This window comes from Fusarium tjaetaba (genome assembly GCF_013396195.1).
Source record: "Fusarium tjaetaba strain NRRL 66243 chromosome Unknown NRRL66243_c0000113, whole genome shotgun sequence".
NCBI lineage: Eukaryota > Fungi > Ascomycota > Sordariomycetes > Hypocreales > Nectriaceae > Fusarium > Fusarium tjaetaba.
This window is the reverse complement of record NW_023501309.1, coordinates 340,304-364,842: the sequence shown is the minus strand read 5'-3', so window position 1 is coordinate 364,842 and position 24,539 is coordinate 340,304. Positions and strand designations below refer to the sequence as shown.

The following is a 24,539-nucleotide window of genomic DNA, read 5'->3' as shown; positions in this document are numbered from 1 at the left end:
CGGCAAGAGCGATGATTTAAGGTGACAGCAGGACGCAAAGACGGCGTCGAATAGTGGTCAAGCCACTTTGATATGGTGTAGGGGGTGAGGCGCTGATAGGTGCTTACGGCAGGAGGTAATGATTTAACGTTGACGAGAAGGCGTCGCTATTGACCCTCTTCTGAAAGAAGAAAACACCATCAAATCATCGTCATCAACGTGTTTTTCTGCATTTAAGAGTCGGGGTGCTCCAGTTTGAGCAGGGATGATGCGACTTCTACAATAAGCTTATGTTGGGGCATCGAGCGGCCGCCTTCCAAACAGAAACAGGAATTCCCAATGCTTTCAACAACTTCTGAAGCAAGGACAACAAATTTCAGTATTGATCTGTGCAATCATGTCACCCAAATGAACCCCTCAGTCCTGCTCATCAACATCGCAACGACCAAGCACGCCACAGCGTCCCTTCAATACACCACTCTTGCAGCCACGAAGATCCGGCATCGCGAGGACCCGAGGATATTCTTGAGGGGAAAGGGCAAAACGGAATATGCCGCTGTGTGGCTTCGCCTTGTGCCTGAAGTAGGGCGCCAACTATGAAACTATAATTCAGCCGCAAGGGCTCGATCCCCTTGGACCAAACGGTCTGACAGGGGTAGTGCATTAATCTCCTTTCTAAAACGGAGATCAACCAGCAGATGCTGAGATCGATAGCACCGTAAGTCCGGAGCCGTTACCCCATACTTTGGTTTTATGGTACATCGTTTGGAAACTTGTTTCTCCCTAACGATCTGTCTTACCCTGGTGCACACTTTCTGCTTTGAATCCGACCGCTATCTTGGAGAATGCTCAGGCATGTTGATTTGAGACCATCCACAGGGCTGAAGAGGCCCCATTAGGCTGAGAACTAGTGGCACCCCCGACAAGCTCATCCTGCTTTGAGTTGGCTCCCCACGACGTGGACGAACCCGAGGCCCCGGAAATGAAGCTGGTGGCTTGGGCTGGATCGCCAAGTTCGATTCTGGGCCTTTTCAGCCCAGCGATCATCGATTGCCAAGACCACGTTCCTGTGCTACTGGACTGAGAAGTCAATGTACAGGAGACCTGATGAGGGGTCATGGGACCAACTGCTGGCTCGCAACGGCAGCTCTTTTGCCTCTTCAGTTGGTTTGCATCCCGCTCTCCTTCTTTGGACAGCCTTGGGCATCTCCTGTAAGTCAGTGTTCTTGCTCATGCTGTCGCTGGTCTTGGTGGATGCTGTTGTGCGTCTGTACGGATTTGTTAGTCGATCACGGTAAACGCGCAAGTATGTTTGCCCGACAGCTCAAGACCCACGAAGTGAAGGTAACACGACCTTATCACCAACGCCAATCAGTTCCCAAGCCTCATGTTCAAGGTCCCACCCCGCAATATTCCCCGCACTTCTAAAGATGACGACGCAGTCTCTAGATCCCCTCGACTCTCATCATCATATCGTGAACAAACCACTTATACATTACCATTTTGCATTCAAAACGTCCTGTGATCATGGCTACCACTGCTGCTTCTCTGGGCTCCCATGGAGTTGAGAACGCAAGCCCGCTCTTGGACACTTCAGTGCAGGCGCTCAGCTCCAGTTCTGCCATCTTCTCCTTTGAGCCCCATGTCAAAGCACCTTTTTATGCCATTCGGCGTCTGTTCGATCATCTTCGAGCCAATCCTGAGAATGCATCATCGCTGAATGCTGCGTATCCCAAGCGGGGCATCTTCAAGACAGCTGCGATGAACAATGCCACTTCTGATCAGAAGTTCACCATTGATCTGTCGCCAGCTCGTAACGGACGTATTCCGGGATCCTTGCGCGAGAAATTGGCCGGGGATGGATTCAATGACGTCCTGGACTTCTTTGAAGAGGTCAACAGCACCTAAGTCGCTCAGATCATGTCCATCTTGCATGGGCTTACCGGCGCTGATCTGGGTCAAGTCCACAAGACTGGCAACCTCAACTACCGTCTTTGTGATTACAACACGGATACTGCCGACCCGACCAGTGACAACGGATGCGGTGCCCATACAGACTATGGCACCTTCACCATCATCTTCCAAGACGGAACATCGGGGCTCGAGATTGAAGATGCCGAGCAGCCCGGTCTTTGGGTACCCGTTCTTGGCGATGCAACGGTTGTCCTTGCCGGTTGGTGCACTGTGATCCTCAGTGGAGGCAACATCCGAGCTACCCGTCATAGAGTCAGAAGAACTCCGGGTGTTCGAAGACTCAGTGCCGTGCTTTTTGTTGCCCCAGATGTTGAGGCCACTCTACGACCTCTCGAAGGTGTCAAGGTTGTTCGTCCGTTCACTAAGAAGGTCATGGATGGGCAGTTGGATGTTGGGGAGTTCAAAGAGGTCATGGGCAAGAAGTGGAGACGCCGTGAGGGCAATGAGAAGTCTGAGGACGGGGATGACACGGAAACACAGGACAGTGAGATTGAACGATTCATTTGGGCTTGACTGAATAAGTATGAGCTCCGGTGAGTCTGATTGGATCGCGAGTGTCAATTACTCGATTAATCCACCCCACGGCAAGACCGACATCGCCGCATTCCTACATAGAGCTTACAAGGATAACAGAGACGAACAATTCATTGATCAATATGCAATTTCACAATTCGAATTGCATAATAACACAGGTTGACCGTTTTATGTCTTCTCCGTTGGGTAGCATCAATGCAAATCTCTAGCTCTGATAGGTTAGCCCCCGAGCAGTTCCTGGTTCTAGTCGACGTCGAACGAGCTTCTCCTCACCAACATCCTCACGTGTCAAACATCTGCCTCGGCATTCTCATATTCAACTTCCTCAATCGGTATAAACAAATTCCCTCAAATCTGACAGATCAATTGCTCTCGTTCTAACCTGGTATTACTCGACAACTCATGGTAAAATTAAAATCTCTGCTAAAATGGCCTCCCAAGAAAGGTAAACATGTCGTCGCGCGTCTATCACTCATTTCATTACTCGTCCCTCGTTTCCCAATTAACCTCGTAGTTTGCTGTACTTGCTTATAGCCCTTGCAAAACTGTCGTCGATGCCTTGTACCAGTGCTTTTGCGTTTCCTTGGAGGTCTTTGGGCACCTTGGATATGACCGCTTCCGAAAAGTCCTGGCTAAGGGCGCGCTGTAGGTTGAGGTTGAGGAGGATGACGGGGCTGACTTGTAGTCTGTCAAAGTTGGGTTTGGCGGCAATGATGGTGTTGATGGTGAGCTCGACGTCGGCGCTGAGCTCGGATGTAGCCTTTGCGACTTGGAGGGTTTCCTCGAGAGATAGTGGCTCAGACTCGCGAGCGATCACAAAGCCCTTGTGGATCTCGGTGAGGAGCAGTGTTGACTTTGTAGTAATTGGCAGAGCACCGAGGAGGGTCTGCGGCCACGTCGCTACGGTCTTGTTGAGAGCGAGCGTGGCATTGGAGATGTTATCAATGGCCGTCGAGATAGAATCTCCAGATGCGAAGGCAGAGCCAGCGAGGGCAATCAAGGGGAGAAGGCTGAGACGCATATTGTCTGAGAGCTTGATGCAACGAGTAATCGATTGGTCAATTGAACTGCAAGATCTGCCAAGGAGAAACTCTTCGTGTCTCAAGAGCTACCCCGTCTTTAAGTACTGTCTATGCCGACACTTCACATGCAAGTTGAGCTTTTTCTCTTGCTGTGCCTTTCGGAAGGCTGCGATGGTGGCCTCGTGTAATCCCAACCTCTATCCCCGCATCTATCCTCAAAGAGGAACTCAACCCCGTGTTGTCGACGACCAACGTTTATGAGCCCATATCCCCATGGGGTAATCTCTTGGTAGTTCGCGGGCTTTTTGTCTAAGTGGCTGATCTTAACTTGGCAATCTACGATATTATGTGGGGAGGAATGTCAGCGTTGCAAGGATTGCGGCATCTTTGGCCGCGGCTGTCACGGGTGAAAAGCATGCGATGGAGTTGCATGTGTGCGGATTAGAGCTGTGACGAAATCTGAACTGAGGGATTATGACGACTAATGTGACGAAATGGGTTGGTTACATTGGCTGAAGGATTCGCTGGAGCAAGGGTTCAGCGGCGATGTTGCTCAACCAACTTCTGCAGCCATGGGGACTTGGGCCCGATGAAGCAATCGCCCGCGAAAATAAGCAATTGATTAAGTTGAATGTGGTGTTGCATCCCGATGGTGTGCTTCTTGATCATGCGCGAGAGGCGACGGGTTCTATACCGCATTGCTTGTAACTTGATGGTTGAGTTATGCTTATTATGCAGGGACTACCTGTGACTAACCCAGACTCTGTCTGCATCTCTCAGCTGACACTAGACACTCTTTGATGTCCTGTGAGGTGAATTTATCGAGATGAGTTGGCTCTCATTCTGTGAAAATTCAGAGCACCACGGGAAGTGATATCAACATCTGGACTATTGAGAGTCAGAAAACTTTAGCCTGGTTGAAAGTCTGTTTCGACTTTACAGAACCCTGAGCTCTCATCTTGAGTTGAATGGTCAGATCTAAATTAAGATTTGTGGTGGCATCCATATTGATTCAACTTTATGCAAGATGGAGATCTTCCGTTGCATCCTGTGGCACAGAAGATAGAAGATGTGCCTTCCGTATTTGGGACGTCATAGCTCGTGCCTCTCAAATCTAACTGTGACTCTCAATCTCAGACTTTTCTTTGACTTTCTTAATTGTGGACTTTATACAAGTTGGCCTGAAAAGCTTGATAAAGTTCAGTATGCTGTCAGTGGAGAACGGAAGGGTAGAGAAGAGAAATTCAGATGAACTTTCTCGAGTCTTGACTGACCCAGTAAGTCTAGTCAGCTCAAATGATGCACAATCAATTTTAAAATGAAGAGGATTGATCATCCGTAAGACGAAAGCAATTACATCGAACAGAAGCCAGCCACTTCGGTGAGTTTCCGTAATCGTGATTAACTTGCATGTGAGTCGAAGGATCAGCCTGCATCTCCAGCTGTTGGTTCAAAGACCGATGCCGTTGGTTGTCTACCAATTCAAGCATGCCAGAGAGTTAGTGGCAAGGTTTTATGATATATAGAGCCATTTACATAAAAGAAATTACATCTTCCAGCTCAAGTTTGATCTTCTTAGTTTCGAGTATTGTTTATGTGATCCGAAGTTAGTTCTCCTCCATATAGAAGCTGATACCGCCGCTACAGCTTCAAGGTCAGTCAACTCGGTAGGCAACGTATGCTTTTATACCCAACAACGATATGACTTTCTCACTATGCTAGTATTTGACTTGGTTGCTCCCCAGTTCCCATGAACACACTTTCATTATGATAGTTGACTAAAAGATAACAGATTAAGGTTATTATTGTGGTGTTATCCTTTTTCTACTATGCCCTGGCTTCAGAAGCTGTCTCTGAACTCAAATTTATCCTTTATATAGCCTTAGACCATCCTTACATAAAGCGGGAAGTTGTTGACTTGGTGCTGTCATTAGTGGAGATTAGGAAGTATAGGCAACTTGACTCATGATCCAGCCTGTTGGATGCTCACAACATGCCAAGCATGGCATATAAACAAGAAGCTCAATCTGGTCATTCTTGCTAATTGTGAATACAAGGCATCGACTGATAATTACATAGCTAGCTGGCATCTATCAACATATATGGTGTTGTCCCTGTTGTGAAGGATGTCTTGGTTGCCAGATAAGATAAGCGACCCGATTAGATTGTTTATCGCTGATTAGATATGAATAAGATCGCCGTCATGTGCTCGCTCACGTGAGACATGATAAGCGATGCAAGAGAACAGCCGCCCGTAATAAACGAACTCTCAAGATCTTAACTTTATTTTACATGATGAGCAATGGCGATTTATCTTCAATGGCTGAGCTACACAGCGCAGAAAACTCTCAGAACGCATTCGTCATTCCAATCTACCCAGTGGATGAAGGTGACGCGTTCATCTCAAAAGTCCAGTCCATCAAGCTACCCTACAGTAGAAAGGACAATAACATGGGGTGAGATTCTCGAATGATGAAGTGTTGTTCTGACAGAATAGGTAATGAAATCGCTAATGAATTCTTAGTCGTATGGCCGCTATTAGTGCATTCTATTGAATGACCGTTTTCCAGCATTTAAGGGTGTTAGCCGACCCGGTGTGACTCAATGAGTCAAGCTGTCATTGGCATTAACCCCACAACTCTACAGTGACCAAACACAAACACAAACAGATTACGCCCAACTGGTGTCATGCACAACAGGCACCTGACTATTAAACAGACCTGACGTTTGGGCCCAATTACTCATGTCCCATCGCTAATGCTAATCGACGGATGCATTCAAGATTTCTTCTGTAGCCGAGGATACAGGCCCGCAGCCAAAATGACGATATTCTCACAGAACCCCATCGTGGTCAAAAGAACAGGCTAATTGCTTCACCAAGTCGAGCCCTGCCGGCAATCAATGGAAGTTGGTGGTCAGCCTCGGAATTATCATATTCAATGCCACTAACCGCGGCAGTTGCACATCAATAAACATAAGGTTAAACTGTTACTTCAAATCGTCGTCAAAGAAACTCAATCGCCAAGCTTTGCGTAGTGTACTGCCAAGTCAAAACGGTTCGCTCACTCATCCCTTGGCCCGAAGTCGTCAATCGGAATCCGAGCTCCATCTTTTTCCTAAGCTTCATTCAACTCTCCACCAGCTTCGCTTATGTTGAGGAGATTGAGTTTTGGCAACTCTTCATTTTGCCATTCTCCATCCTAATCCCGGAATTTCCTTGTCCTTGTCCTCTTGTTTATTTGCCGCGAGACCAAAAAAAACCTGATTGTCGCACGATCGGCGGAAAAACTACCGCCACACCAAAGAATCAGTGGGGGCTTCCGGTTTCAGAATCTCACGGTCCAAAATAAGTTATAACATTCGGGGTCGCTGACATGAGAATCACGCATTTCGCCAATATGAGGCGGTGGTCATACTATATATATATATCACCGGAATCCCGCAGGATGTAATGTAATTAAATCCACCTCGCGTGGTCGTTATCTGTAGTACCAAGACTCTCGTCAGATCATGAACCAACGTTCCAGGGGACTAAACCCCCTGTAAGGGAGGGCATTACAGGGGGAGACAACGCCAAACCAGCGCTTCGCAAATGACGCAACAACTGATTGAGACACTTTGTCCGTGGTCAAGACTCAAGCGACAGGACAGGCATGGATTGGTCGGCAGCTTGCCTCGTTTGGGGCTAGACACCTCTGTAACCTTAATCCCTTCAAGCTTTTTGGCCTCTCTTTATCGAGGCCAAGGGGGGAAAGTGAAAGATTGGGTTTTTGAGTTTAGCAGAGCATAAAATGTCGCTTGAGCGTTGCATCTCGGGGCGAAACCAAGTTAATTTTCCCGTTCCTTTAGGTTTTGGTCCATCACATTCCAATTGGCGATAACCACTGCAAACGGCGCGATTGAGAATTTCCACTCAGCCCCCAGCTTCTATCTGGTCTAGCGCTCTTAGCCAAGAGATTAAAGAGCCAGGGGGTCAGCGCTGGAGCTGTAAGGGGCAGACGCACTGCGAGAGAGAAATGGCGTGAACGATTGGCTTCTTTACTGAGAGAAAAGAGACTTGGCGTTATTGATGGGTTCTAGACCCCCACAACCTTAAAAGAAACAACCTTAAAGCAGCAAAGTCAGTATCACGAGGTAAGGGGCAGCACCACGCCGTTGCGAGACTATTGACGATAAATCCAACCGACTATTCACCTTTGTAACCGCATGCAGCCAGACTTGTTTATCTGGCGCTGTTACCGCTGCCGCTGCCGCTGCCTCTGCCTGTCTCACGCTGATCGATCCAGTTTCTCACACAGTCTTCTCCACCAAAGTGACACCCTGACATGGTCCTCTTCTTGTCGATTGTGGAACCCTGCGAGGGTCATGCCAGCCTTTGCTTTGCCGATCAGGGGCATCCGTAGGGCAATTGCAGGCCTGTAGACTCCAGAAGACTTACGCGTACTGTTACCTCATATACTCCTCACAGTAGATCTTTTTTCATCGTTTCAAAGTGATCGTCTGTCCCGTCTCCGTCTCCCTCTCGCGCAAACGCAAAACGCAAGTCAAGTCCCTCCTTACGCTTGTCTTGAACTTTCCATTGTTTATTTGTCTCAGCTTTCCTTTTTCTAGTTTCTAGCTCTCTTTTGCATTCCAAGAGTCTGTCTCTCGCTCCCTTGAACAAAACTCCACCAACGTCAACGTCCATCGCCATTTTGGATTCTTGTCCTTCAGATGGTTTCATCTTCAACATAACGAATTCTTTTCCCGTTTTCTCTCTTTTTCGTCATTCGCTCGGCCCGCTAGGCGCCACAAACAATCGTTACTCATCATCTCTAAAAATAAATCGTCGCAATGACAATAGGCGCAGCACTCCCAACTTCTGGTGTTGCGCTTAACCGGGTGCTGGCCCTTGGCTTGACGCTGGTCGTCATCTTAGGCATCGCCATCAATCAGCTTCAACTGAGCGATGACCCATATCGCTGTAAGGCTCTGCTTAATGATGGAACCTGGTTGAATGCTCCTGCAGAGAATGGAAGCAGAGCGCCCTTCACAAACTGGCAGCCTCCCGGATGTATGATCCACAAGTACAAGAAGGAGGAGATTGAGGAGTGCATGGAGGGACGACACATGCTTTTTGTCGGTGACTCTACGACTAGACAGGTTTTTTATGGCATGGCTCGTCTGGTAAGTCGATGATAATTTAATTGTAGATGTGTTGCCGAATTATTTGGTCAATGTTCAATTGCATGACCAACAGTCGCTAACACCACGATAGCTCGACGCAGAAAAGGCCGAGGAAGTACGAGCAAACAGCAAGAAGCACGAAAGCCACGATGTAGAATTCGGCGGCATTCGACTCAAGGAAATCTGGGATCCATTCGGCAACGACAGCGCCATCGCCCGCAACGAACTCACCCTCTACCACGAAGAGAGGATCAACGAGGTCCCCGTCGACAAGCAAAAAGGCCCCGCCCTGGCCTTCATGGGAATGGGAGTATGGTTCGCCGCCCGCTTCGAGAAGGAAGACTCTATTCCCATGTTCAAGGCCGCCTTTAACAACATGTCTGAACTCGCTTCCAACATGGACTTTGAGCCTTTCGGTAACCGACCCATGGACCCTCGCGATGGAATTGGCAATGAAGTCTTCTGGGCACCAATTGCCCCGCCCTTCTACGACATGCTCCCCGATTATCGCAAGACTGGTGTCGCTTCGCAACCCGGCGAAGTCGAAGAGATTGACGAGTTCCTCAAGACACAGGAACAAGAGTCTGGTATTCCCATGTTGTGGTCGTTCCCCGCCTTGTCGTATGACCAACAGGATGCTATCGGCGACCACGAGAATGGCTTCCATGTCACCGACAGCGTTGCGGAGATGAAGGCCCAGATCCTTCTCAACCTTCGATGCAACGCCAAGCTCGACATCCAGAAGTCTTATCCTTATGACCGCACTTGCTGCACTGACTATGGCCAGAAGTCTTTCGTCCAGATTATCCTCGTCACTCTCGGTGTTCTCTACGTCGGCGGTGCTGCCATCACAGAGATTCTTGCTCTTCGATCTGGCGAGCCTCCCAAGTGGGTCGTCTTCAACCTCGATCTCGCTACCTTCGTTACCGGTCTCCTTGCTTGCTACTGGGCCGACCGAACACAGTCTTTCGCCAAGGGCTCCAAGGAGTACAACATGTTCGACTTCAACCTCATGTCCGCTCTCTGCTTCATTGTCGGCTTTGCCTTCATGACCAAGTCCAAGCCTCCTCCTCCTCGACCTGGCGCCGCCCCCGCTGCTGCCCCCGCGACTCTCGACGATGCGAAGCCTTTGTCCCGTGATCAGACCGACGAGTGGAAGGGATGGATGCAGGCTCTTATCCTCGTATATCACTGGACTGGTGCTTCGCGCGACCTCAACATCTACGTCGGTATCCGTCTCCTCGTTGCCGCCTATCTCTTCCAGACTGGTTTCGGCCATGGTGTTTTCTTCAGTTCCAAGAAGGACTTTTCCTTCAAGCGTGTCGCCGCCGTTCTTCTCCGTCTCAACCTTCTCAGCTGCGCATTGCCCTTCTTCATGAACACCGACTACATGTTCTACTACTTCGCTCCCCTCGTCAGCTTCTGGTTCCTCATCATTTATGCCCTCTTCGCAATTGGCCAGAAGTACAACGACAACACTTGGGCGCTCATGGGCAAGATCGCTGTTTCTGCCGCCATCTGCCCTGGAGCTATGCTCTACACACCCGTCCTGCAGTGGGTTTTTGATGTTTTGAACATGGTCTTCCGAATTGAGTGGGATCTTCACGAGTGGCAGTTCCGTCTCGGTCTTGATGGTCTCATTGTCTACGTTGGTATTATTATGGGTGTCGCTTCCGTCCGAACCAAGCTGTACAACAAGATCCTTACCCAGTCTTACGGCCTGGCTGGTGTCGCTGGCATTCTCTCCATCCCCCTGTACTGGTGGATTGCCGTCAGCAGCGCCGAGAGCAAGCAGGACTACACTGCCCTTCACCCCGTCTTCTCCTTCATTCCTATCATGGGCTTCATCGCTGCTCGCAACATGTTCCCCGCCGCTCGTACATGGTACTCTCGAACTTTCGCCTGGATTGGTCGATGCTCTCTCGAGACCTTTACCCTTCAGTTCCACATCCTTCTCGCTGCCGATACCAAGGGCCTTCTCCTTCTCGACATCTTCAAGGGTGACGGTAGCCTCCTCTGCGACCGCTGGAGGTCTCTGATCATCATCGTTCCCGTTTTCTTGTGGATCAGCTCTCGCGTTGCTGATGCTACTGGTGGAATGGTCAAGCTTCTGACCAAGGACTGGGCTGCGCAGGAGCAGGATGAGCAATACGATGTAGAGGCCAAGGCTGATGCGGAGCCTCTCATGAATGGCAACATGCTCTCTGGGTTTACGCGACACATGCCCTCAAAGTCCTCATGGGCAAACAACCTCAAGCTCCGCATGCTTGGCCTCTTTGTCCTCCTCTGGACGCTCAACCTTGTAAGTTCCTGCCCGCCATTTCGCCCTGCAGACCGTCGCTAACATTTCTCAGTTCTACTAGACATTTATCACATGGCATCGGCATTAAAACAAGGCGTTTGGAGTAGCGAGTAGCATTGACGACGAGTCAGCTTGGGGACCTTCATTCATTCCGCGCGAAACGCGTGTTGGATTTTCTTCATGACGGGCGCATTCACCCGACTTTTGGACATGACATATATTCAAGGCTTATCAATAAGCTTATGCATAAGCCTACACGGCACGACATAGATTTTATATCGTAATGATAGATTTTTACATGATTCACCAATTCTGATCTCTGTATACTGAGAGTGGCATGATTCTCATTCCAGTTCCCAGTCCGAGCGCTGGGATGCGACTCGGATTTGATCATTGATGCTTAAAGGCTGGCAAAGCATTCGTGGAGCTCTGGACAAGGCGAAGCAGGGCGGGTAAGTTCCTGGTACGGCACAAACAATTCATGCGTCAAAACGGTCGCGACGTCGTGTGATTGTTGCGGATGTATTGCTCGTTTCATCTAAATTGGGTGCACTTCGCTTAGACTAAAGTTCCATTCGGAGTGATAACTGATCAATCTCACGCGTGAGCATGTAATCTCGCACAATATAGTCATTTATGGGCGAAGGAATGCACTTTGGCGTAGGGCTATCAGAATGTGACAGTCATATTTAGAAGCGACATTGTCTGTAACCTCTCGTTGTAACTTAATTATCATCCACCGGTGATAGGTTATAGAGCAATTTCCAACATTAAACTTGCCATTAAATCGTAATGCTGTTTATGTTGCCTCTCCGGTGCTGTTATCTTGTTTCCCAGACCCCGGCGGCTAAGTAGCACACTAGTGACTTAACGGAGCTATACGCATATGTCAGCCGTGTCTGTTAGTGCCCTAGCATCTTAACCTTTGCACCATAACACAATTGGGCCATGACCTGAGCAAGAAGAATTGATCCGCTGCCTGTGTGGTTCAGTAGTCGATTGGTTTCAAGGCGATGAATGGAAGAACCAGGCATCATCCCTGAGGGCTTGTGGAGGTTTCTACTCTTTGCGCCGTGGAGTAAAGAGGCATTGAAGACTACGAAGTTGGTTGGAATGGATTGACCGATAAATAAATATTCGGATATCCTGCCTCTCCCAAATCATTTAAATGGGATTATTCACACAGTCTGTTCTCAAAAAGCACATCAGGCACCCAAATAAACCTATGCAACACTCATCTTTTGACCCAGTTCTTGAACTTTGACCATCTCTTCTTCTTACCCTCGCCTGTCGCGTTACTTGTACCATCCAAACTCTCCTGAGCACTCCCCGCGTCATGGCTGGAATGGCCGACACTAGGGATAGTAATGGATGTAGTCTGACTCACGATTGAGCCAGTTGCTGAAGCATCTTGGGCCTGTTCGCCGCTTGTCATCGAGGCCTCGCCATCATCATCTGCATGTCTCGACGTCGATCTGTCTCCAGTTCTTAGTCCTAGAACAGTGTGGCCAAATATCACAGCCCCTTCAGCATCAAGAGATCCTAATTGCACAGGCTTCAAGCCGTGCGGTATAGTACGGGACCACCATTTCTTGGCAAGGAACTGGACAGGGTTGTGATTGCACTCTGACCCAGCAGTTTGGACAACACTACCACCTTGCCCCTTGAAGCACTTGCAATACAGAGATGCTTCTTTGGCAGCTACCCAAGTAATCTTCTTGGTCAGTTCGCCTCCAGTAAGGCCCGGCTCCATCCTAAGGAGACGTTTCTCATGGAGCATCTGCATTGTTGATATTGAAGCAGCAAGATAGTCTTTTCCTGCTGGAACCGATCTCCAGCTTGGGCAGATCAAGTCAGGTTCGTCAGCTCGTATAAGATCTCCAAATCCCCGCCCAAAGAGGGCAGTTATGCCAATAGTCGGTATTAAGTCGATCCATCCGTGTCCCCATGAATTTAGATGCTGAATACGCGGGTAAATAGGAACTGCCGGATTAATGACATCCGCGATGTCGAAACCAAAAACATCCCGACGTGGGTCCAAGGTTTGAGAGATCTTGATACCATCTTGAGATGCCGCCTGGGCTTGCCGATCGATCAACTTCTCTATCGAGTGAAGTATCCTCTTTACCCGCTCTTCGAAGGTCGAATACTTAGTAACTGGTGTACCATTCGAATCCATGTGCTTGTCAACAATGTAAACATTTAATGCCCTGTTTTCCCAGTTCTTTAAAGTCTGAAGTGCTGCTTGACGACTTCCAACACCTGGCCAATGGTCTTTGAGCTTGATGGGATCATATACCCAGTCATAGGCTGATTCAGGGTCATTGATATCCAGGTGAAGTGAAATGCGGACGAGATGGAGCAGGGCAGAAGCACCGTCGACAAGCCATGCTCGACGTTCTTCAACATCGTAGAACACAATGGGTTGAAGTTTTACCCAATTAAGAAGACTCGGGTAGCCCATTTCTCTTTGGAGCCAAAAGGGCTGCGCCTTTTTGTTGATGTCGATCATGAGACCAGCTGTAACAGGACTTCCGCCTTCTATGTATAGCTTGTCTATAATAATGGACGGTGATGCCTTCGGCAGACCGCCGGGCTTGATGTCGTGATTAGCAGTAGGATGTCCTGTTCCTATGAGTTAGTAATCTGATATTTGGTGTAAAGATAGACCCAGAAGAGGGTTTGGCTTACCACAGTAGTCTGTCGCTTTGGTACACCACCCAATAATGTGACGTTTGCCTTCAATATGCCGAAGGGACATTTCGTCAGAAGGTCTGATATCAATATGATCGAGCCTCTGGTCGATGTATGAGATTCTCTCCTTAGGCTTCCCACTGACGATGAGATGCCATACCACGACATCAACAGTTGCTTGGGTAGCGGCCATCAGCATATTGAAACCTTTTATCACTAGTCTCTGGTCCCACTGCACAACCTCGGAAGATCCCACTATAGACGCTGCATATCGCAAAGACACCTCGAGGCCAGACTTCGGCACTGAACGTCGTAGTATTGGGTAGCCACGTATAATGTTCACAGAGCTAAATAACTGTTCCCAGCAGAAGCCTTGGTTCGGCTTAAAAGCGGTTTCGGGGCGAGCGGAGAAAGAAAAGGAGCACTTTCCCATAACAGCAGAGCAGTGGTGCTTCCACTGCTGTTATTGAAGGCTTTGGCGGAGAAATTGGTAATTTGTGGCATGATCGATCTGAAGCCAGTGTGCATGTGTACTGTAAAGACAGAAGCCAACCAAGCAATCTGTTCACCTACCTCAGAAACAGCATAGTAGCCCCCCTTGGCTGAGATTTCGTATCGGACAATTGTGTCCCGGCCTTCTTTCATGGTACCCGTTAGAATACAATGAGTCGAATAATTCCCACGGGGAGTTTCAGGCCAAGAAGGCTCTGTCCAAGTACCAGATCGAAGAGTTTTTAGAGGCATAGGTTTAAGTCGACTAAAAAACTTTTCTTGGTCTGATAGTAGGTCTTGTAACAGGGAAATAATGGCACCTTCAGAATGCGGCCATGTTTGGTCCATATATTCTGCAACACTTGTAGCTTGCGCTTCATCCCATTTGCCGGTGAAGCAAAGGATGTTGGGTAAGGCTTTGCCAAAGGAGGAGGAAATCCCAGAGCGTTTCATCATTCCAATAACATCCAATGCCAGAAAGTATGTCATTCCGAACCCGATGGATTCTTTCTTTCTGCTCATTTTGTGGTGCGGAATGGTTTCCCTCAAGTTACTTCTGATCTTGTTGCCGATTTCATCCATCAGACTAGGCTTTTCGCAAGATAGCCGACTTTGCTGGCTAATCTTTGTCAAAAGCCATTGGTAAGCCTCGGATCCTTGGATGAACTGTCTATACTGGGGCATTTGTGAAAGATCGTTCGGTTCTCCAGATTTGACGTCATCTATCCAGTCAGCGATCATCTCTTCGGCCTTTTTGAAATGGATTGTGGAAGCTTCTTCTCCATCGTCTGCCTGCGAGTCCCCGAGACTCTGGCCAGACACGCTCTCGGCTTCTTCCAGCGCGGGAACTTGGAAGTCGAGGAGGTCAATAATATTCCTGCCAATAATATGAATCGAGAAATATTAATGTTCAAAGCCATATTGTGCTTACCTTCTCCTTCTGTGGATTATGACAGAAGTCTCAAGTTGAAATGGGTTTGTGGACTCTTCATGCAGCTTCCACGCAAAATCTCGGAGCGTTTGGTCGAGAAACCCTTGCCCAAGGTTTTGGAGAATTGCTCCATCGGCAGCTGCTCTCACATCATCAGCGAGCTGATCTATGAAGGCCTGAAAGTATACAAATTTAGGGTCATCAGAGAGCGTATCAAAAGAATACGTTGTAGCTGTATCGCATTCAGCGCGATTATTTTCAGACTTGCCAGGAGACCACTGGTTCTGTCCTTCTCTGTGATGACTGGATGATAGGCTCTCCTCTTCTTCCGCTTGGCATTCTGTTGTCTTTGGGCTTTGGGGCTTGGGCGGTAGAGAAGTGGGAACGGTTGACGGACGCGTCCCCTGACTCTGGACTGTGAGGTCAAAAGTTGATGAACATGGGCTATTCGTGATGTCCTCACTTTGCACACTACCATACTTGGAAGGGCTTTAGGTGTTACTAGGGCCTGGTTCGAGAGGGTAGCTGTTCGCTGGCCCCCCTTCCTTTATCGGACGGAGGTCGGCATTTGGGAGCTGGTCCATGTCCCGCTGACCATCAAAGAGACTCGAAGTTTCAAGATCAATAGTCTGACGACCAAATAGCGGATCCTGCACCACAGTCTCCCCGAGGGAGTTGTGCGAAGCGAGATTCAAGGACGACATTTGTGGCCAATGGACGGAGCCATCGGAAATTGCGACGCCAAACATCAGCGCGATGTTATTCTCGTAGACCTTCTCAACTCTAAGTACTTCTGATGTAAGATCCGTGAGGTCCCCCTGCTTCTGTGACTCGCAGATGACCTGGTATTCTCCATATATCTCGAATGATACAGTTGCTGGAACAAAAGGGGGTGGAAGCGGCGTCGTGAGGCGTTTCTTTAGTATTCGAACGGCCCCTCGGTGACTGTAATTCGGAGGCATGTAGAGCAAAGGACTTCCCTCCCCACGAGCGAAAACAATGTCATAACCGGATCCCTTTAAGTTGACTACGTAGCCACTGTCAACAGTGACTTGAGCCGGAATAAGACCCTTTAGCAGCCGCGATAGTGTATTTCCCACGGCATGGTCGTTGTCAAGAATCAGAATACGGATACCGCTTTGACTGTCCCAACAGATTATCCTTGTGCATCTAGGTACTGTGGTACCCTCACCTATTTGCTTGCGGATTACTGTGACCTCTCTTTACGTCATCAGCACCAGACAAACCCCCTCTGTTTGCGAATGAGTTTGTTGATTCCGACATGTCAGGGGATCTTTGGTTGATGAGCAAACTACGACCTGAGCTGAAGAGAGTTGCCGGCTCCTCTTGGTCTCTCTCAATTTCAACTGCTGAGAGATCTAGATTCCGGAACTCCTCCCCTGGTATCATTGGTAGATCAACATGATCTGCTTGTTTGACTTTCGGCTCGGTAAAGTCTTGCGCTGGGCTACCAATCATATTGCCAAATCTGAAGAATGCCTCCTTAAGTTTCTGTCTGTAGGGGCTGTGGGGAGGTTCGTAATGGTCTTCAAAGACTGAGGGGTCCTCCTCATCGACGTTTTGAGTAGATCTGAAGGATGGGAGCGAGCTCAGTCGCACAGCCCCTGTCGGCCCTTCTGATAAAAACCGTAAATGCTTTCTTTCTTCCTTTGATCTATCGTTTTGGTTGACTCCAAGTATATTGGTATTGATTTCGGCCTGAAGCTCTGGGTCCAGTCGAGACCAATCAGCGGCATAAAATACCGACTTGTCTGGTGGAATCAATTCTTTGTAAGTCCATGCTCGACTCACCCACCGACTCTTTCGAATATCTGAAGATAATATTTCTTTATCATCATCCTTGATATTGGCATTGGGTATCTCGCTTAGATAAAGCAGACAAACTCCTGCTTTTAGAAACATTGAGTAAATCTTTTTCATGGTCTCCTCCTTCTCAACCGCGTCTTCCTCATTGATGCAGACATTGTCTGCCCAGAGCCAGTGGTAGCCCTGAGTAATGGCGGCATGACAGGCGCTGACGATCTTGGAATATCCGGGTTTTGAAGTGTGCTGACTTAGATCTTCAAAGTCTTTGAAGGTCAGCTCCTGTTCCGATGAATACCAGCAATGAGAGAGGATCGCGTAGGGCGGGTATGCAGAGGCGTCATCAAAACTATGGAGTTTCAAGGTCTTCACGTCGAGGAACCACATTGCTGACTGAGGTGCTCACAAAAGTGTAGGCGAAGGCGTAGAGATGGTTGTCGATGGGCTAGGCTGGATTAACTTTGGTGGCTATTTGTGAGCGGGATAGTTTACTTCATCGTCAACTCAAGGCTCGACGAAGAGGCAAACGAATACTGAATCAACAGAAAAGGTCATCTTTGCGACACTTGAGAAGCGGGGTAAGGCAGACATGCACAGCCTGATTTTGCGAATGCTTGAGGTTGGTGGTTGGTTGGAATTTCAGCCACACCATGAGATTTCTGGGCATGGGCTGAAGCAGCCTGAAACGAGGCATTTTGGAAAATAAGCAGACAGGATCATTGATGGCCACAGTTTTAGCAAAGTGTATTTATGAAACAAGATAGCTGAAGACTCTATTTACACTACTCTAAACGGCCGACATACAGCCCTTGCATGAATCGACCATTGCCATAGATCTCCTCCATTTCCGCATACCACTCATCGTTGTCCGACTCTGGCTGCGGCAATCCATCGTAACCATCATCGTCTGTATTATGATTAATCAAACATTGTACAATATGCTTCATCTGAGTCGCTCTCACCATCTGAATCACTAACCAATTCACAAGGGTTCTCAGTTTCTATTCTCTTTTCATTGTCTGGAAGTGAGAGCCTGGGACGCTCCGGGGCTTGAGGATCCTGTGCTTCCTTGATTGCTTTCTCGCTCGCAGATCCGCCGCTTCTCTCGATTGAGATCAGAGGGCGGAACGTGATGGTGACGATGTAGTAATCGAGTTTGTGGGGTTCCGTTTCATCTCGGATCCAGCGTTGACCGTGCCAAGTGCTTGAACCGCTCCAGCGACTTACTTTGCGGTTGGCATCTGATGTATCGGCGTAGAGAACAACGCCATCGGGTCGTTTGAAGAACCATGAGTCGACCATCTGCTTGGCAATCTTGTCGACCTGGTCCTTCTTACGCTCGAGGGACTCTAACTCGATGCAGAATTGAGTCGTGCTGGGAGTCAGCACTTGACAAACACCCTCGATCCAGTTTCCTTCAAATTGCAGGGGCTCATCCTCCTCCCAATACCACCAATCAGTGTGACGAATGGTGAGCGTAATGGTGCGGGGAGCCAGATGGGGCGTACGTAGGACTTCTTGCAGGCCGTTTTCTTGGAGCCTGTACATCTGAGCAAAGATTCTGAGTCTCTCGATCTCAACCTTGTCTGTGCCTAGAGATTTGGAGATCTTTGCGAGCATGGGGCGCAAGCGTGGAGGAGCTTTGTGAGGTGGAGGAGCGCGATCTTCACCTGTAGCCCATTCTGTATGCTCACGAAGGAGAAATGGCTTGAACCAAGTTTCGCGATAGATAGCGCGACATGTACGAAGAAGTCTGGTATCGGTAGATTGAGCTGCTAGATAGGAAGGGCGAGTGTAGCATGTGTTTTCCTTGAATCTTTTGTCCGGTGTTGGGTCCGGATGATCCGTGAGGACATAAGAGAAGATGCTGTCTCTGACTTCTCCAGGGAGTTTGGCATAAAGAGGGCTTTCATCTTGGGGGATTGGGGCTTTGGCGAGGATATCTTGACGAAGTAGGTTGGTCATCTTGGGTGATGGAGAGAAGCCTAAGGATTGAAAGAGTAAGGTCGGCTTATCTCTAGCCAAGTTGCGTATTTATTGCATGCTCCAAGTTAGGCAACCGTGCGGGGCTAAGCTGGGCTACCCAGTCAGCCAAGATAATGAGGTAATGTTGCCTAAGCCAATAGACACTTCTCGGACGTGTTGGCGTGATTGCAACGAATAAAAACTTCTGCGGCTGAGACTGCATGCTGCAAGCTGAAAAACCCCCCTCAATCAACTTCACATGGGTCGACATTCACGTTAACAAGGGCCACGTATTCGGAACATTATCTATTCAGAAATCCCCGAGATATATAGACTAGATTATTCATTTCTCATTCCACATTTAGTATCCGTAAAGGTTGACCTGCTCAGAGGTGGAAGCGCGGATGCGGCGGTTCTCGCGGATCAAGAGGACGCGAATGGCCCAAGCGCAGGCAATCGAGCACAGGGCAAAGCCAGCAGAGGCACCGAAACCAATTCCATATCGGGGAGAGTCACTCTTGGGCCAGAGGTAGGCACCATAGATGTAACCGATCTATGCCAAAGTCAGTATGTGTGATGCAACAAGAGAGTTGAGTATCTTACCTGTCCACCGACGTTGGTCATAGCCAAGACAACAGCTTTCTTCTCCTTGGTCTGCGATAGAGTTGAAGACGCCCATCCGATGATGACAGAGTTGACAGCATAAGCACCCATGGGGAAGATGAAGCAGGCGACATAGCGAGCAGCGGTGTTGAGAGTGCAGGCAGCCAGAACGAAACCAGCAACGGCAATGGATAGTCCAGCAGTGATGTGCCATGTACGCTCGTGCATGCGTCCAGAGTTCCAACCGAAGAGAATACCAGCTGCACCAGCAAAGATGAAGGGAGGGCAGGTCATGACGAGGGTAATTGTGGTATTGAAGCCGAGAGTCTTGATAACACTATGACACTGTTAGCGTGGACAGGAAAAGCAAGCTGGGATCACTCACGTAGGGAAGAAGGAGTTGAAGGAGCATGCAGAAAGATGGAAGTTCTGCATGAGGCAGAAGAGCCATGTTCGCTTATCAGCGCAAGCCTGCTTCAAGCCCTCCCAGGATGAACCACCCTCCTCAGAGTCGTAGGCCTTGTCCTTCTCCATGCGCCTGTGAGCAAGCTGCCTCTCGCGTTCGTTGAGCCAGCGGGTGGTGAGGGGAGTGTTAGGAAGCATGAAAAAGCCGACGATAGCGACAAGAGCAGTAGCAGCGCCCTCGATGATGAAGAGCCTATGACTGTTAGATGGTCCTGAAGATAGAGGCTAAGGAACTCACCATCGCCATCCTGCAAGACCGGCCTTTCCATCAAGGCCTGCAAAAATACCAGCGGCAATGAGACCCGAGAAACCAGTGGCAAGAATCTGAGCGCAGTAAAGCACGGCAATACGAGCAGCGACCTCTGGTTCACATTAGCATCTTGTATACTTCTCACGAACGGGGAACGGACCTTTGCGGGTGTAGAAGATGGAGAGCATGTAAGTGGCACCAGGATAGAAGGGAGCCTCAGTGATACCCAAGAAGAATCGGCAAGCGACCAGTCCACCATAGTTCTTGACAAGAGCAGTGCAAGCAGAGACAGCAGCCCAAACCAGCATCCAAGCACTCATGTAGATACCAGGCTTGACCTTGGTGATCAACATGTTGCTGGGAACCTGCATAAGAACGTAGCCGACAAACAAGCTAGATTCATCAGCGTTAATCCCAAAATTTGACAGCGGCGTCAACATACATCGAAACAGTCGTGTTGAATTCGGTACCAGTCATGTTGAGATCCTCCTCCAAGTTATTCAATCGTGCTTGAGCGATGGCATTTCGATCGACGTAGTTGAGGAAGTACATGACACAAAGACAAGGCTGCGAATGTCAGTCTGGCAGCCAAGCATTGGCGCGTTGATCACTCACCATGATCCAAAGATCAAGCTTCTTGACAAGGCGGATCTCTTCAGGGTCTGTCTTCTTGGCAGTACCCGTCCAATCTCGCTCCTCCACCTGCGAAGGCTTCTCATCCTCGAGGATGCTATTGACATGCGCAAACTCGGGCGCCTCACGCTTCTGGTCAGTAGTGGTAGCCATTGTTGTTAGATCTCGTTGTGTTGGTGAGTCTGGCGTGACGAAGAAATTTTTCGTTAAAGAGGTCCAGGCTCTCTATATTTATGGGTTCTGGACGGTGATCTTCGCCGGGGGCGGGGAATAAACCTGGGGAAGTGGTGGTAAACCTGGGGTAAATGGCCTTCGGGGGCAGAAGTAGAGGCCGGAGGAAGGAAAAGGTTACTTTCAAGGTTATTTAGGAGGGGAGAGTGACGCTAATGACAACTGTGTAGTGTCTCATTTGATGGTACATGGGGTTATGGTTGTGGAGATGGTGAGTGAGACTGGGGGAACCATTAGATTTTGATGGGATGGCCGATGCGACTCTAGATCCAGTCAAGAATGAGGAGATGGTCATAGCGAACATGGCAGCAGACCCGAGAAAGCGGTAATCGTCAAGAAGCATCAGTGTGTTTATCTGTTATCAATCTGGCTTCAATCTCATTGCCATTCTCACTGTCCGCTGTGCATGAACCCCAAATTTGCAGATCGCGCTACGAGTCATGGGTATTTTTACGCATAAAGTATGCTTAATCCAGCCCTGGATCATCATCCCAATGACACCACCATTACTTTCAACATCCGAGGGCAAATCTCATCGGCGCTACAAAACGGCATCTCTCCGTCACAGATCTAACTCAAGATGAGATAAGAGACAAACAGCTTCCACGGAGTCTACTTTTTGCGCCGGGAAATTGCTCCCATCGCAAAGCTATCACGCAAAATGGTTCGGAGACTGATGAAGCTCCGATGGTTCACGTGTCGCGCTACGTCCCGGAAAAGGGTCGAGACTCCAAGAGATAAAACGCCAGGCTTGGCTAGATCTCTTGGGGTTGTTTATCTGGAGATTTCTTGGCTGCAGGCTAATGGCGGGGCTCTGGGGTAGATTGGATGATATTTATAAGCGGTGTTTTGTTTCTGAAGCCGATGGTTGAGAGATGAATGCATGGAGTTATTTGTTGAGGCCGCTCCACGATGTCAGCACTCAATTTCTGTACCCAAAACTCGATTGACCAGTCGGCACCAGATTTGAGCCGCCAGTCTTCTCACATGTCGACTGCCTTTCCTATTCGAAGAATAGTGAAATGCCTGCTATCTCTTACTTTTGTGTCGTGTCAAAAAGGACGGTTTTGGAGTCATAGTAAAGCTTGGCAGACACCAGTCACGGCATCACGACCCGGCCTGGCGAAGGCGGAAAACGATTACCGGAAATGCTAAGTCACTTACTCAACAAGCCTGGAACACTAATTGTGATATAAATTAATGGAGATGCCATCTGCGTTCATTCTATAATTGAGGTAATACACATAATGATACAAGCCCAAACCCAGATGCAAGATCCTTTTTCGTGGGCTATTCAGTGACAGGCTTTTCCGTACTTGCGCAACCTCGCGTAATTGTACGGCAGCGGCGCCAGGAAACCTGCTGCAATCGACACCAGAGCAGCAAGCCAAAATGATGCGTCGTCAAGAGCAACTTGTCCTCCCGTCAAAGAGTAATCCACTGCATTTTCAGCTGCTTCCATTGTCAACATGGAGATGAGACTCATGCCGACAGCTGTCCTCATCGCCGTGAGCCAGGATAACCCATCACGGCCGATACGTAGCATCACCGTCTCAAGAAGAATTGACGTTGAAACACCAGAGGCCACTGTCTGATTAGTTTTACTTCTGTTGGAGTTGATTGGCTACTAACTTGAGATTGGCATCACTATTCCCATACTGAGCCCGGGATAATAAGCTTGCAGAAACCACATGGCTGCAAAGTCACCGACTGTACACCCGATGAGGCATCGCGTAGTGTTGACAGAAGCCCTCTTCCAAGCCGACTTCAAGGTCCAGAAATCGCGAGATGTTATAGGTGGTGGAGTCGATGGTTGTGAGGCGTTCTTTTTGCTACAGCATTGGCTGCTGGCCCGATATTTTTGAAGGCTGATACTGATTGAGGGGACGTTGATTGCAGTGGCGTGTCGCGAGGGCGGGATCGCGAAGAAGCCTGCACGGCGCGCGCAAATTTGACTGGTGCTCATGAGCCGATTCATATTACATTGATCAAGCAAGCGAAGAATGATGCGAATTGAGAAGAGTACGACTTGATCTTGATCTGACGAGACTGTTGTTTTGCTCGCCGCCGCGAAATTGACTCAGTCCCACTTAAAATGCTCACTCACCAACAAGAGTCATCGCTGGTTGACGACAGGCCATCGCTTAAGAAATGAGAAAATGGCTTGATCGATATAACTTGTAGCAGGCCACAGGCTGGTAGATCATCAAACCGAGAACACGTTTCAAGGCAATTCTGGATAGAGTCCATCGAGAGGTGTCGGAACGGGCAGCTCATTTCATGACTCTTGTCTGTCAGCATGACAGAGGCAGTCAACTGAGAATCTTAAGATTGACCGCATCAACCTGCATCTTGAGCTAAACATTTGCGCGAATCCCCAATGTCTAATCGCTATCATCTGACTCGATCGTATACACAAGGCCAAGGCCTCAACTGAAAATGCATCGGCCCCAAAACATGCCTTGGCCGAGCCGATAGCGGAACACCTTGATTTGTCATCGGACCAAGCTTCAACTTTGTCACGATCATGCACTTGTCCTTTAAATGAGAAACACCTTCACCTTTGATTTGTAAGCTACCAGAGTCTTATTACACGGCCTTTTGTTTTACTTTCCCTACACAGAGCTAACTCTCAGGACAGCCAACGCCATCTAAGATTCGAGATTCACAAACATGGAGGGTAGAAAGATCGTGATTTCGGGTGCAGGCCGCGGGCTTGGTCGTGCCTTAGCTATCGTCGCTGCTTCTCAAGGAGCTACTCCGATACTGTTGGGAAGATCTCAAAACGCATTGCAAGAAGTCAGCGAGACAATCAAGAGCAACAGTGGTGCAACGGCATACCCTATTATCTGTGATCTTTCGGACCCTACTTCCGTGGCTAAAGCGACGAAGGAGATCACCGAATCGCATCCTGATATCGATATCTTGGTCAACAATGGAGCCCATTTCACCGATGGCAGCTTCGACAAGCAAACCGATGACCAGATCCTGTCGGTCGTGAACTCAGCTGTCACTGGCACCATGATCTTGACACGACAGCTTCTGCCTTTGTTGAAACAACGACCTCGAGCAGACATTCATAACGTCGTGTCCATGTCTGGCCTTCAGTACGCCAGACTCACCGGTGCTTCACTTCCTTTCAGAGCGGCAAAGGCTGCTCAGGATGGCTTCACTCAGGGCTTGGTGGAGGAACTGAGGGGTACATCGGTACGCGTTACTTCAGTTTACCCTGGATTGATTGAGGATGTGTCGCCCACCAGCGCCGAATGGCAAAAGCAGCGTGGTTCTGATGAGGGCATAACAAACAAGAACGTCGTCGACACGATTATCTACGCACTATCGGCGCCCCCAAACATGTCCTTACGCTCTATCGTTATCGAGCGGACTTTCTCAGACTTCCTGATTTGAGAAAGAAGACAGTCAGAAAGGAAAAGAGAAAACAGCCGAGCCTGAAGCCTCGAGAGAGATTTTCGA

The 24,539-nt window shown here is 48.9% G+C and overlaps 7 protein-coding genes across 7 annotated transcripts; 4 read left to right on the top strand and 3 right to left on the bottom strand.

The window, feature by feature from the left end:
- Positions 1–1,506: 1,506 nt before the first annotated feature.
- On the top strand, positions 1,507–1,887 carry FTJAE_5988 (uncharacterized protein; the record flags this gene model as incomplete). The annotated part of the gene is made up of 1 exon (XM_037352553.1): positions 1,507–1,887. The coding sequence occupies one exon, from the start codon at positions 1,507–1,509 to the stop codon at positions 1,885–1,887; it is 381 nt and encodes a 126-aa protein (XP_037207042.1).
- Positions 1,888–1,899: 12 nt separating this feature from the next.
- FTJAE_5987 (oxidoreductase 2OG-Fe(II) oxygenase family) lies at positions 1,900–2,466 on the top strand (the record flags this gene model as incomplete). Its single annotated transcript, XM_037352552.1, has 1 exon — positions 1,900–2,466. One exon carries the CDS (start codon positions 1,900–1,902, stop codon positions 2,464–2,466), a length of 567 nt encoding a protein of 188 aa, XP_037207041.1.
- Positions 2,467–2,989: 523 nt separating this feature from the next.
- FTJAE_5986 (uncharacterized protein) lies at positions 2,990–3,508 on the bottom strand (the record flags this gene model as incomplete). The annotated part of the gene is made up of 1 exon (XM_037352551.1): positions 2,990–3,508. The coding sequence occupies one exon, from the start codon at positions 3,506–3,508 to the stop codon at positions 2,990–2,992; it is 519 nt and encodes a 172-aa protein (XP_037207040.1).
- Positions 3,509–8,342: 4,834 nt separating this feature from the next.
- On the top strand, positions 8,343–11,038 carry FTJAE_5985 (o-acetyltransferase CAS1; the record flags this gene model as incomplete). The annotated part of the gene is made up of 3 exons (XM_037352550.1): positions 8,343–8,675; positions 8,767–10,977; positions 11,030–11,038. 3 exons carry the CDS (start codon positions 8,343–8,345, stop codon positions 11,036–11,038), a joined length of 2,553 nt encoding a protein of 850 aa, XP_037207039.1.
- Positions 11,039–12,211: 1,173 nt separating this feature from the next.
- FTJAE_5984 (uncharacterized protein) lies at positions 12,212–18,883 on the bottom strand (the record flags this gene model as incomplete). The annotated part of the gene is made up of 8 exons (XM_037352549.1): positions 12,212–13,602; positions 13,669–14,095; positions 14,245–15,040; positions 15,095–15,509; positions 15,597–16,237; positions 16,287–17,267; positions 17,723–17,825; positions 17,881–18,883. The coding sequence occupies 8 exons, from the start codon at positions 18,881–18,883 to the stop codon at positions 12,212–12,214; spliced, it is 5,757 nt and encodes a 1,918-aa protein (XP_037207038.1).
- A 361-nt stretch (positions 18,884–19,244) lies between these two features.
- FTJAE_5983 (tartrate transporter) lies at positions 19,245–20,987 on the bottom strand (the record flags this gene model as incomplete). The annotated part of the gene is made up of 7 exons (XM_037352548.1): positions 19,245–19,436; positions 19,487–19,823; positions 19,872–20,144; positions 20,190–20,313; positions 20,362–20,594; positions 20,644–20,768; positions 20,817–20,987. 7 exons carry the CDS (start codon positions 20,985–20,987, stop codon positions 19,245–19,247), a joined length of 1,455 nt encoding a protein of 484 aa, XP_037207037.1.
- A 2,751-nt stretch (positions 20,988–23,738) lies between these two features.
- FTJAE_5982 (NADP-dependent L-serine L-allo-threonine dehydrogenase ydfG) lies at positions 23,739–24,473 on the top strand (the record flags this gene model as incomplete). Its single annotated transcript, XM_037352547.1, has 1 exon — positions 23,739–24,473. One exon carries the CDS (start codon positions 23,739–23,741, stop codon positions 24,471–24,473), a length of 735 nt encoding a protein of 244 aa, XP_037207036.1.
- Between the last annotated feature and the right edge of the window lie 66 nt (positions 24,474–24,539).